The sequence below is a fragment of the Podarcis melisellensis genome, assembly GCF_964234715.1.
Source record: "Podarcis melisellensis genome assembly, chromosome: Z".
Taxonomy (NCBI): domain Eukaryota; kingdom Metazoa; phylum Chordata; class Lepidosauria; order Squamata; family Lacertidae; genus Podarcis; species Podarcis melisellensis.
In genome coordinates this window covers 21,721,340-21,734,529 of record NC_138547.1, presented here as the reverse complement: position 1 = coordinate 21,734,529, position 13,190 = coordinate 21,721,340, and the positions used below count along the sequence as shown (strand labels likewise).

The following is a 13,190-nucleotide window of genomic DNA, read 5'->3' as shown; positions in this document are numbered from 1 at the left end:
GCAAAGTCTTTGATTAGGTCATCAATCTCCACGTCAGAGATGCAGTTGATGCCAGTGACTTCCAGGCTGAGGGCATCAAACTAGTCTTGCCCTAGGGGGCTAGACTGCAGGCCTTCGACCACCACCAGTCGGAGCAGTCCTGAAAAATTCCTGAAAGTGACCCAGAACCGGCCGACGCCTACCACGGGGATGTTGTTTCCCTGGTAGTCTCTCAAATGTATGTGGTGTGGGTTGAGTTGCCTCTTGGACAGCTTGGGCACGAGTCTTTTGATGGTGCTCCAGGATACAACAGACAAGGCAGACCCAGTGTCAATCTCCATGCCACACGGAGCTCCTTCGATGAGCACGGTGATGTGTAGCTTGCGACACGTAGGTGATTTGGTTTGGCCAATTGTGAATCCAGACAAGTAGCTGCAGTTGGTGAGGGCAAAACAGCTTCCATGGAGCAGATCGGCAGACTTTAGTGATGTGGTGGGAATCGCTCTCCTCCCGAGGAGGCTTGGGAAGGAAGCTGCGCTCTCCTCCCGCGGAGGCTTGGGAGGGCGCAACTGTGAGGATCGCTCTCCTCCTGCGGAGGCTTGGGAGGGGTACAAATTCACTCCCAAGCCTCTGCAGGGATCGCTCCCCCACAGCAGCATGGGAGAGAGTTGAACGTTCCTGGATGGCTGGCAGTGCACAGCTACGGCCACCCCAACACTATCTGTGGTAGTTTGGGGGCGCTGGGCAAATATTTGCACCCTGGCACCACATCTGCTAAAGATGGCCCTGAGTGCTCAATGGAAGGAGGATTGAGCTTGTGCCATAGAACCCCCTACCACCCACCTAGAATCCTGAAATGCCCACCAGTGGATGGTAGGGACCAAGCTGACAACCCCTGCATTAAATGTTCACTTCCGTCTGAGACTCAGGAAACACCATGACAGGAAATGAGACTGCCGTCGGGGGTAACAGTGGAACTGATGCTTTACTGTGCTAGAGAAGAAACTAATTTTTTAAAAAATGTTTCGTTTCTTCTGTTAGATTCACAAAATGTTTAGGTACCTCTTTGTCCCCCCAGAAAAAAGCACTGCAGTAACCCAAGGGGAAAAAAATCTAGTGTATTAGACTCATACCTGAGGCACCTGGCAAAACTGGTCTGCAGCAGAGAATTACAATAGAGCAGCATCTTAAACTAGCTACATACCATATAAATCCCTTCTCTTGTGGCTGAACTCAAAGGATGCTGGCTCAGCTACAAGATCTTGGAGAAGGAATCTGGGAGGGCAAGAGTTAACATATTAACATACCCCTGCCTTTAAGGAGATTCCATATGTACAAATATGTGAACATGAGCCCAAATACATTCATGTGGCAAGTGAGGGAGCAATATGTATTATTGTTTTCTTGTTGAAAAGTTAAGAACATTGCTATTAGCAATATATCACAGCTTCTATAGCCTACATATAGGAGGGGTATTTAAAATGAGAGTCATCAAAGCGATCCTTAGTTAAAAGTAGAAGTCGGCAAATGTGTCCTCTTTTTTGATCTTCAAAATATGGCAATCCTAGACTGGTGCCTTTTGCACCTTTTCAAAATTCCAAATTGCCCATGGACCATAAAAGGTTGGCAGCCACTGCCCTACATATAGGCATGTGTCACTTTGGAAATGGGCATTCAGGGGAGGAAGTAAAGGGTACATACATCCTATCTCCTTCTAGCAGACAGAACAATTAATGGAGATTTCCTGGCTGGGAACGTAACACATATATGGATCTTTGAAGACTAGTTAACTGTGAATTAGGGCACCCACCCAAACCACAGGCACAGCAGAGGTCTTTTCTGCAACCCCCTGCTGCAGGAGGGGCCTTGTCAGGAGCTTGATGATGGCAGCCTCTGGTGCCAGCCATGAACAGGGGCTAGAATGGAGGTAGAGCATAGTCATCATGGATAGTAGCCATTGGTATCCATACTCTCCATGAATTCATTCAATCCTGTTTTAAAGCCATCCAAGGTGGCCCTCCTGTGTGACTGAGTTCCATCATCCACTATATGAAGAAATAATTTTGAAGAGACTTTCAGCTGGCCTGCGCTCACCCCATCACTGGGTCCGGTTGTCCAGCGAAGTCAGGGCAGACCTGGAGATGTGGCTTGAATTCCTGAAGGAGTTCAATGGTGTATCCTTGTACAATTCGATTTCCAGGTCCATTTGGACGCTGCTGGCTCATTGGGCTTTGGGCTCTATTTCCATGGCTGTTGGTGTGCTCAGAGGTGGCCTGAGCACTGGCAAGGTACAACCTGTGATTTAACCTTTCTTGAGTTTTCCCCGACTGTAGTGGCAATGCACATCTGGACCACGGAGTTCAAGGACTGGTGGGTTTGTTTCTGGTCTGATAACCAGGCCGTGGTGAGCGTTTTGGCAAAGCAGTCATCCCGCTCCAGGCTCTCTGCCCTGTTACGCACGTTTGTGCTACAGTGCCTCAAGCTTAGTATTGTTTTTTCTGCCTGCTTTATTCCTGGCACTAATAATGACAATGTGGATGCCCTATCCCGTTTTTAGATGGAGCGCTTCAGATCCCTGGCTTTGGAGGCCCAGCAGCTTCGAGAATATTTCCCAGATTACCTTTGGAACCTTGGCAACAGATAGTCCTTCAGGGAGTAGTAGCATCAGTTCCTCCTTCTACTCTGAGATCTTATAAAAAGGCCTGGATGGACTTTTTGGCTTTCAGAGCACAGCTCACGACCAGCCTTAGTACAGAGTCACCACCCACACATCAGGTGTTGCATATTTGGCTCACCAGCGTTTTATGGGTTGAGCTGTGAAGTCCATCTGAATTCAGTCTTCTGCCATTACCTTTTTCTGTAAGTCCCTTTATTCCAGAGACCCATGTGCAAAATTTGTGGTGCGAAAGGTTCTTGAGGGATAGGCCAGGCTACAGCCTCCTAAGTTGCCAGGTAGGAGGCCAGTCACATTTGACATTTTGTGTGCTATGCGCTGCACCCTGAGATCAATTTGTTGGTCTAATTTTGAGATGATACTCTTTTCGGCAGCATTCTCAATTGCCTTTTTCGGTGCACTGCGTGTGGGCGAAGTGGTGGTGGAGTCAGTGCAGGGAAGGAGTCCCAAGGGCTTGCTTTTGCAAGATGTTCAGCTGTCCGATGCTGAGCTGGTGCTAACCATTCGTAATTCCAAAACGGACCAGTTGGGCAGAGGTGCCTTGATGAGGCTTCCTGCCACTGGTGAGCCTGGCCCTTGGCCAGTTAAAGATGCCAAGAAATATTTGCCACTTCGCCTGCCTGGGGATGGACCCTTCCTGGTCCACGAGGATGGGTCCCTGTTAAGGAGGCATCAATTTGATGCAGTAATGCGTAAGGTGCTGGCAGCGTGCAGCCTGTCAGCCAGTGAACTGCACCTCATTTCTTCCGTGTTGGGGAAGCTACCACCACAGTGCATTGGGGCCTGTCTGTCAACAGAATCTGGGCTGCTGGAAATCTGGAGCATACCGAGGTTATGTTCAGAAGCGGCGTTGAGATGCAGTTGTTAATGTTGTTTTGTTTATTCCTAGGTCCGCCTACCCTGCACGTCTGGATAGTTGGGCATAGCATTGTCCACTGGGCCAGCAAGGGGGGGAGGAGTCTGGATTCAGCCGCAGGCTCGGGCTCCCCGACCACATGTGCGTCTCCTGGGTGTCCAGACGATGAATGCATTGGGATGAGGTTCTCCCAACGGTGCAGAACAAGGTGTCTGCGGAAGGCACGCCTGTGGTGATGGTGGTGCAGCTGGGCAAGAATGATTTGCCAGAAGCTCCCAGCTTGAGTCTGCAGACCCGCATGCAGGAGGACTTGGAGGAGTTGAAGGCAGCTCTTCCTGGACTCAAAATCTTTTGGTTGCAGCTGTTGCAGTGACAGTTGTGGTGTGGTAGCCAGTGCCCAGCTGCCACCGAGATGGCCAGGAGGCACATGCAGAGTGCAGTGGCCAAGAAGGTTCTGGCCTTGGGTGAGATGGTGATCCATCACCTGGGCATTACCTCTCATGATGCGTCCCTTTACAGGCTTGATGGGGTTCATCTGTCTGTGATTGGATTATGTAATTGATTTATGGCTGACCTCTGTGTCAGCGGGATTAAGGGATTGGTTAAAGGTTTGAGAGGCTGCCAGCAACCTTTGGGCTTGTGTGGTGGATAGGCTCTGGTTCAGGTAATGGGGTGGGAGAATGCTCTCGCCATCCCTATGTGAAGGGTATTCCATTAAAGGAATCCAGAGACTTGATGGTTTGGTCAACCCCTGTGATGGGGTTGTGCCCATGCCTGAGTCCAGGGGGGCATTTGGGTGGTGGAGTTAGCCCATGTCTGGCTTTCCGCTTATCCAGGTGTTCACCCTTGGCTGACCTATGCTGGAACCCTGGGTCAGTGCTACCTGCAAGGCAGGGAGCTAGTCGAATTAGAGCCTATGCAACCACTCACTTGCTGTAATCAATAAAGTTGTGGCCTAAATTCTGCCAATAACCCAAACCAAAATTGGTGTCTTGTGTGAATTTATTTAGGGGGAAGGTTTCTGGGTCTGAGCGCTCAAATCGGGTCCTCCTTTAAGAGGACACATATTGTGGGGAGAGCTGGAAACCGACACCCTGTGTTGTGGGTGGGTACGATTGGTCAGCCACAACACCCAATTGGTAGGTTTCTCAAAGCTGGGTGCAATCTGGCCAATGGGAGGCAGTCCAAATGGTTCGAGGGACCTATTTATGCCCATGCATGTGACCCAGAACTTCTTCTTTCGGTGTGTGCATTCGGAACACCCACCCACCTCTCCCTATATTTAGGACTGTGTGCTTGACCTTGCTATGCCATCGTCTGTCATCTGTCGTTGGGACAGGGGCACAGCAGGAATTTTCCCAACTTGGCTGATTGGCTGTTGCCATTTGGGTTTCGCCTGCCGCATAGCAAATCATCACAACTTGTAAGGCTGCAGATAGGCTCTCATTCAGGTGATAGGGATGGGAGAATACTCTTGCCATCCCTATGTGAAGGGTATTCCGTTAAAGGAATCCAGGGACTCGATGGTTTGGTCAAACCCTGGGAGCGGGCTGTGCCCATGCCTGAGTCCAGGGGGACATTTGGGTGGTGGAGATAGCCTGTTCCCGGCTTTCCGCTTATCCAGGTGTTCACCCTTGGCTGACCTATTCTGGAACCCTGGGTCAGCGCTACCTGCATGGCAGGGAGCTAGTCGAACCAGAGCCTATGCAACCAGTCACTTTCTGTAATCAATAACGTTGTGGCCTAAATTCTGCCAAAAACCAAACCCAAAATTTCAGTCAAGTGTGAATTTATTTAGGGGGAAGGTTTCTGGGTCTGAACATGCAAAACACAGGCAGTATATCTTAGCTTCCAAATTGTTTCTAAATTATTTGTATAAAACACAAAGATGGCTTGCTTGAGCCATGCGGTCTAAGCTTGGAGCATACAGCTTAGACCTCCTTAGTGGTAGGGGTCATATGGTGCAAAATGATGGAAAGTGGGATAACAAAGAGCTTGATAGCCCTTCCTCTCAAGCTTGGGGAAGTGATCTAGCTAAGCCTGGAAGAACAGTTTACGCTATAGTTTCACCCGCTTCATGAATTGAATCGAGTTAAGTATGTTGGTTATCTGAAACGGGATCTCTCACACTTTCTTCATAGGGGAGTTGCTCCATCTTGTTTTTCATTTTTGTTGCCCTTTTCTGAACCTTCTTGAACTCTACAATCTCTTTTTCAAGCTGAGGGGATCAGAACTATAAGCAGTACTGCATGTGTGGTCACACCATAGATTTGTATTATATCAGCAGTTTTATTTTAAATACCTTTCCTAATGATCCCTAGCATGGAATCTGCCTTTTTTACACTGGACTAACACCTTCATCAAACTATCTACCATGACTCCAAGGTTGTGTTCCTGCTCTCTCACTGCCAGTTCAGACCCCATGAGCAGAGATGTGAAATTAAGACCACCATCCCCATGCATCACTTTTCAATGGTTTACACTGAATTGCATTTGTGGCAGAGTCTGCCCCCTTTTGGCATTGCTGGCCTTTGCATGAAGCAGAGTGGGAGAATCTGCTGTGGATGCTGGATCTGGACTGCCTGGGAGGGGTAGCAGATCTGCCCACTGCAGCCTGTGCTGTCACTGCCTCCTTCTCCATTCCTCTGCTTTCCTCCTCCCCTGTGACACCCATTGCCCCCCACCCACTCCTCACCCTCAGCCACCTCTCTCATTGCTGTCTCTCCCTCTCTTAGAGGGGAAGGGGGTGACTGCATGCCTGTGGCACCCATAGAGAAACACACTGGTCCCCCCTTTCTTCCTAGGCACAGTATTGTTTGGTTCATAAATGCTAAAAAGAAGAAAAGTTGTTGTTTTTTTCACTTTTGAAATGTTGGTCAGGTCACATTTCAGCACCAACAGCTTTGTGGCAGAGGTAGGAAGTTTCCTTCCTTTTATATTCAGGGTTTTTGTACTTGTGTTCTTATATAGAAAGCCCTTTCTGTACTGTGTATCATGGAAAGGCATGAATGTGCATGTCTTATGGAGAAAGTTGCTTAAAACCAGAGTATACCTAGGAAGTTGCACCGGCCGACAGCAGCTCTCCAAGACTTCAGACAGTGTCTTTCCCCCCCTACCCTTCCTGGAGATGCCACTGAGAATTGCTCCACCGCTGAGCTTCAGGCCTTTTCCTAAACTTGGAGGTCTGCATTTTCTAATGTACTGTGCACAATAAAGGAGCCATAATGAATCCAAATAGACAACACTAGACTATGCCAGTATCTCTTCTGCAGAAGTTCCTTGGAACTTTGTACATATATTTCCAGCTTTGGATAAGGCTCCTGGTGTCCTTGGCATCGTGATTAGAGCGGCAGTAAACGCAGCCATTCCATCTAAACAAAGGGGGGGAGCTCATCTTATGTTGAAGTTCACCACATAGGAGATGGTTCTCCCTCCGCCCCAATAGATTATGGTAATTCATAATCTACGTTTTGTGTGGGTCCGCCCACACAGTGAAACTGATTGGAAGTTTCAGTGGAAAGGTCCAACCCTTGGTCCCTTTACTTTTGGGGGGCGTGAGTGTTGTGGTCATGCGGCTGGTTTATTCCTTGCTTGCTTGCTGATATCTGCCTCTCTTTGTCTGGCTTGCTACGAGGTTTGGATCACAGACTTGAGATAGGTACCAATGGTTTTTTAAAATTTATGTGCTATGCTAGGGACTTAGATTTATTTCCCGGTTAGATGGGTTTGTGGCAGGGGTGCAGGGGTGGGCACATGGGAGTTAATAATTAATTTTGGTTCATTGCTTTGACAATGCTACTTATGAGTGCATGTGCAAATAACATTCAATTGCTAATAATTGTGTATGTGTGTGTGTGTGTACAGTATCAATTTCTATATATATTATTTTCTATGAAAATTGTGTATTGGTCATTATGTTTCTTATATCCATAGAGTGGTTTGTTTCTGGATGGTTTGGGTTTTTTTTAAAAAAAAAATTGGTGCAAGCTTTGATGGTGGAAACTGTTTCACTGTGTTGCTATTGAGAAAATTAAACCTAGATGGGGGATTATCTGTTATGGTGAAAGCTGTGGTGGTGCAAGTGATTTCATTGTGTTGCTACTGAGCAAAATTAAACCTAGATGGGGGATAATTTTTTATGGTGCAAGCTGTGATGGTGCAAACTGTTTCACTTTGTTGCTATTGAGTAAAATCAAACCTTGTTGGGGGATTTTTTATGGTGCAAGCTGTAATGGTGCAAGCGGTTTCATTGTGTGGCTACTGAGCAAAATTGAACCCTGATGGGCAGTTGATGAATGTGGCTTTGGCCAAGATTTGGGGGACCATCATTGTGCCTTCATTGAATGAGTGGAGAGTGGAGGTTTTAGCAGCCCCTCTCCAGAGATGCTGATGTGTTGGAAATGCTAGAGGCCATTTCACTGAATTGCCATTCAATAGTTTGAAACATAGAGGGCTGCACATTTTTTCTGTTTGGGCTATTCTGCAGTGGTTTTCTGGTCTCCACAGGGGACAATTCTTGACACAATATTTCTGGCTCTGGGTCTCATTCTCACCTCTCCCCCATCTCTTCTAGCTTAACCACCCACAAAGCCTACTGTCTTGGGATTGCAGAGGTCACTCCTTTAAGGTCACCCCTTTAAGGATCTCTTCTACAAGTATGTGAAAGTGGTGCATGTGTTGTTGTAGTAGATCTGCCTAGGAAGGGAGGTTAGGTGAAGGTGCTGTTGGGGAGGTGTCTTGTTTTGTGGAGAGGTCAGGCTGAGAGCAAGGAGTCTTATAAGAAGGTGGCTGATGCTCAGGCTTCTTTGTAAGAGCCATGCGAGAGCAAATTAGTGGCCCTTCTAGTCCAGCAGTCTGCTCCCCTAGTGGCCAACCAGATATTTAGGGCAAAGTCCACAACAGGAACCGTGATCCCCAACAACAGGTTCTTTTGAAAAACATGCTGCCTCTCTTCCTGGGGGAAATATTTAGCTGCCAATGACCTTATTTGCCACAAATTTCTCTAATCCGTCCCATATGGCAGCCATCCCCTTATCTAGTGGCAGGGAGTTCCATCCTTCAGCAATGCAATGCTGTGTGGGAAAGTCCTTTCTCTGGTCTGCTTGTAATCTTCCACTCACCAGTGTCACTGTATGACCCCATTGGACATGACAAGAAGCCTCTCTCTCTCTCCAGTCTCTCCACTCCACATGCCATTTTATACACCACCAGCCTTACAGTGCAGAATAAAGCCACAACACATTAAAGAAAGAAAAGAGAGACAAGCAGGAGAGAGGGAAGGAGGTGGGGGCTTGGCCAAAGTGAAGGGGAGATGTGAGAGAATGGGGGGATGGAGACGGGGAGCAGAGAGGGTCATCTGAAGGGGTCTTCTGAAGAGGCCTAAGAGTGGTGGCAAGAGGTTTAGTAAGAAATTGATGCATGAGATGTAAATAGATGGATGAACCTTCCTTCACATCTTTTTCTCCTCTTTCAGTTGCAGAAATGGCTTTGGCTGCCATTGACCCAATTCTGCAGGTTGGTATCAGTGGGAGCAGGAGTATAGACCAGGTACAAGACCCCTTGGCACAGAAGGTTACCTTGCCCAGCAGCAGAGGAAGCCGCTTTGGTGCCTGGGGCGGGGCACCCAGGGGCAGGGTGAACTTCCCATAGGGGTGGGCCGAGGACAGCCTAGGGAAGTCCTTTCCTGATTAAAAGCCTGACTTTTTCCACTTTTAGAATCTCGGCAAGGATTATTTTTTCCTCTTCTCTATTCGCTACTCAAGTGAGTACATCTATCATATGAGCAACGATAGAGTGGTGTATCATAAAGAACCCACCTGCGCGGCTATTATGGTAAGTGAGGTTCAGTATGAGAAATCCATTGGGGAGGTGGGCGGAAGGGATGGGGGTGAGGTTTGGGTAAGGGTCTGTGAAAAGGAAGTTTGTGGGTCTGGCAAAGAAGAAGAATTTGCAGGCATTTGGGACAGGCATTCCAACTGCAATTGAAGTCAACCCCTGAGTCTGGGGCTGGAGCAGCCCCCTGAATTCCATGGGGAACTAACTTTGCTCTTCTGCTCTTTGAACCCTTCTCAGGACATCATGGAGAGATGGTACATGTTTCCAGTCCCCTTCAAAGTATTGAAAATGGGAATGGAGAACATCACCTGCCTGACGTATGTTGTTTGCACTGTGTGTGTGTATTTATTCACAGTGATTGGGAATTAGAAGTGGTGTGTGTGTGCGTGTGTGTGTGTGTGTGTGTGTGTGAGAGAGAGAGAGAGAGAGAGAGAGAGAGAATCATAGAATCATAGAGTTGGAAGAGACCACAAGGACCATCGAGTCCAACCCCCTGCCAAGCAGGAAACACCAACTCTCCTCAAGAGAGACCTGCTTGAGGAAAGGGCAGCCAGTGGGTGGCAATTTAGATTGAGTGAGAAGAATCAAAATGCAGGGAAATAGCAGTGACTGAACAAATGGGCCAAGAGTGTCATATTGAGCTTGACAACAAGTTTACAGGGTAGTTAGGTTGTGGCAATGGAAGCTTCTATCTCTAAGAAATAAAAGAAAAATCGCTGATGGCTGTTATGCTCTTAGGGCTAGATGTATCCCCCCCCCCAAAAAAAAATCTCATCTCTTCCTTGAAGGAAGCTGGAACTTGATGGGTCAATCAAGGATGGGGTTAGCTCCTCAGTGGGTCATGGAGACTTTGAATGTACAGTCTCCAGAGGTCCCAAATCAGTGGGGGTGGGGCTCCCAACACCCCTGGAAACTAACCACTGGTCTTATCTTATTTCTTGCTTCCTCATGACAGCTTCCTGCAACCTGCATTTACGCCAAGTAAGAAATCGACCATTGTCGGTGGGATGCTCTGTCCGATTGCTAACACTTATGGACTGAGCGATGATGAAAAGCAGGTAAATTCTTTGTAGCTTTCATCATCACTCTTGACTTCTATTGGTTCAGTTTATCTCCTGAAAATTTTGCACCATCTTTCCATTTCTTCCTATTTTTTTTAGTGAGAGAGTAAGCTTAGTTGCACAAATAATGTTTTTGGTTTCACTGGTTTCCAGCTATTACACACAAGGGTTTTTAAACATCATCTCCATTCAGAAAGTGAATTTTGCCTCATTATTTGTCCATGAGTGAAAACTTAGTCTCATTTGAAGCTGGCCTTTGTCTCTACTCTGTCAGTTTGCTTCAGTATCACACTCCTTATTATCCAGTGCTAAAAATCTGTTATCTATCTCCCCCTCCATGTCTTTCCACATCATCTCCTCCCATGAATCTGTGAATCTATCTTTGCGAAAATGGTTTTCACTGCCAGGAGCTTAAGAATCAGTTTCATGGAATGGTCAGGCGCCTGCTGGCTGAGTCCCCAACCCTTGCGACCCTGTCATGCATCATGCAAGTAAGTGCGATGGTGGGACAAGGGTATTGATTCATTTCAGCAGAGCCTGCTGGCATAAAAGTTGATCAGGCATCATCACAAACTCAGAGCATGGGTGTCCCCTGACCCGCTGGGGAAGGGCAGGCCACTCAGACCCTTGTTAAGGCCCTTTCTTCAGTCTCCACCTGGGTGCAGCAGTCAGAGGGGGCCCCCAAAGCAATTTTGGGGCTTGGTGACTTGGGAGAAAGCCTTTTTGAGCTGTCTGGAACATTGAACAAAGGATCTCCCTCAGATAGTGGGGAGGGCTCCTTGGTGGAGATGGTAGCTTGCCTCTCTAGCCGAAACCAGCCCCCTGATACTATGGTGCTTTTTCCTCCCACAGCCGCTGACCTTTTACTTCAATGCAGAAGATGAGCAGGAAAGACAGCTGGCTATCAGCACCATCCGTGATTTGCTGGCATATGCATTAAAATTCAACAACATGCCTGTAAGTATCTGTTTTATGGTCCAGAGAGGTTTCTCAAAGCGGCTTAAAAAAGACTGTCTCAAGAAAAGTGATATCCAAGCTTGGTATCAAGCAGAGAGGGAACATGATCTACCAGTGTGTCCAGGATTATTCAGGTGGATTTTTTTGGCCTCTTCTTTGGTGCTGCCCTTTGGCCTCCACCTACTAGGCAGCAGAGCCCACAGAGGTTCTTGGAGCCATCCGAGTGGGGTTCAGCAGCTGCTTTGGAGTTCTCTTGTATTTACTTTTTGGGTTAAATAAAGGACCTGATTAAGGCAAATTTTTTTGTCTCTACAGGGGATAGCAATAAATGGAATTCTTACGCCAGCGGTGTCCGAGTTGTTCAATACCATCAACGAAGGCAAGTTGTCCATTCTGCAAGCACAGAACAAACCCACAGGGCTCACTCTCCACCCCAAAGCCATCCTTGGCAGCCTAACTGGGGTCTGAGGAGGGCTCACTTCTTTGCTGTAACACACCTGGTTGCTGTAACACAGCTCAGTTTGAAATCCCAGCCCTGCCTCAAAGCCCCCAAGCAAGGTGGAGAGTGAACAGCTGTTCCCAGATGCTATGGGGATGCCCAATGCTCTGGCAATGGGGATGGGGATGTTGGGGGTGGGTAGCAGCCCCACTGGGCTTTGCCAGGGCATGGGAGGGGGCATTACCTGCCTAAGGATGCCCAGTGATGAGTCTGGGCCTGGTTGTAAGGAAGACTCACTTCTCTTCTCTTCTTTTCCATCTAGCGGACGTCCTGATTGAACATTTGGATGTGTTCCCACCAATGAACCACTTCCTATGAATCCTCTTCCCAAACCAGAGTGATGTGTGTGGTCAGTAATGAAGGAGGAATCATTATTTGGTGTTATCTGAGGGAATTTGCCATTATCTGAGTGCATTTGTCATGATCTGAGGACATTTGCCATGATCTGAGGGCATTTGCCATGATCTGAAGGCATTTGCCATTATCTGAGGGCACTTAGCATTATCTGAGGGCACTTACCATTATCTGAGGGCACTTGCCATGATCTGAAGGCATTTGCCATGATCTGAGGCCACTTACTATTATCTGAGGGCATTTGCCATTATCTGAGGGTATTTCCCACTTTAAATAAAAATTGAATTTTGAGCAATTCAAAGCTTACATTTGTCTGTGCTGTGGCTTAGAGGTTTCTTTCTGGGGTGTGGGGAGGAAAGAGACACTGCTGGCAACTTCTGAGGGCAATTTAGATCAAGTAAAAGGTTTGGGAGGGAAGGGTCAACCCCCCCCCCGACCACCACTGAAGCTGCCTCCCTAGTTGCTGCTTTGACTTTTTATAAAAAAGAAAGCATGGAGTATCCTGATCTTCATCATGTGTGCCTACTTGAATAAGAGATTGTCTTTCCTCTCCGTGTGAGCAGCAGAACACTGTTCCACAGTGATGCCACCTGGACAGGAGTTGGGGAAGCAGAACAGTCAGGAGGGCAGGTGGCACAGCACGTTGCGAAGCTTTGATGGGAAGAATCTACCCTTTTTAAAGTCAGCAGGTGCAGACTTCCTCATCAGTACTTCTCTGGACTTGGGGGGGGGGGAGAGATGCAGCATAACAGGCAGGAGTATAGCAGGTGAAGGGTTTTTCTTGAGAGCAGTGGTGAGAAGGCCTGGCCTGTTACATGGCCCTGAAGGTACAACAGCCCTGCCAAGGAAATTATGTATGGTATGTACATGACTTCCCAAAGTGTGTGTGTGAGAGAGATGGGGAGATAGAAAGGATAGAAACAAAGGGAGGGAGGAAGGAATGATCCATGTTCTGGGTGTCTCCTCTGTGCTCTC

The 13,190-nt window shown here is 47.7% G+C and overlaps 1 protein-coding gene and 1 long non-coding RNA gene across 2 annotated transcripts in view; both read left to right on the top strand.

Moving 5' to 3' along the window:
- Positions 1–13,190, top strand: part of LOC309362329 — a 368,586-nt gene that overhangs the window by 233,298 nt on the left and 122,098 nt on the right. The window lies entirely within an intron of this gene.
- LOC309362310 (uncharacterized protein) lies at positions 8,090–12,499 on the top strand. The gene is made up of 9 exons (XM_081897984.1): positions 8,090–8,164; positions 8,983–9,023; positions 9,225–9,341; positions 9,582–9,661; positions 10,300–10,402; positions 10,813–10,896; positions 11,258–11,362; positions 11,678–11,741; positions 12,124–12,499. The coding sequence occupies exons 2-9, from the start codon at positions 8,991–8,993 to the stop codon at positions 12,177–12,179; spliced, it is 642 nt and encodes a 213-aa protein (XP_081754110.1). The 5' UTR covers positions 8,090–8,164; positions 8,983–8,990; the 3' UTR covers positions 12,180–12,499.

Bases quoted from the DNA above. Each gene is read 5' to 3' on its own strand.
- LOC309362310 (XM_081897984.1), top strand. From the start codon at position 8,991: ATGGCTTTGGCTGCCATTGACCCAATTCTGCAG. The intron at 10,403-10,812 runs GTAAATTCTTTG...TTTCACTGCCAG, and splicing joins TGAGCGATGATGAAAAGCAG to GAGCTTAAGAATCAGTTTCA. The intron at 11,742-12,123 runs GCAAGTTGTCCA...TTTTCCATCTAG, and splicing joins GTTCAATACCATCAACGAAG to CGGACGTCCTGATTGAACAT.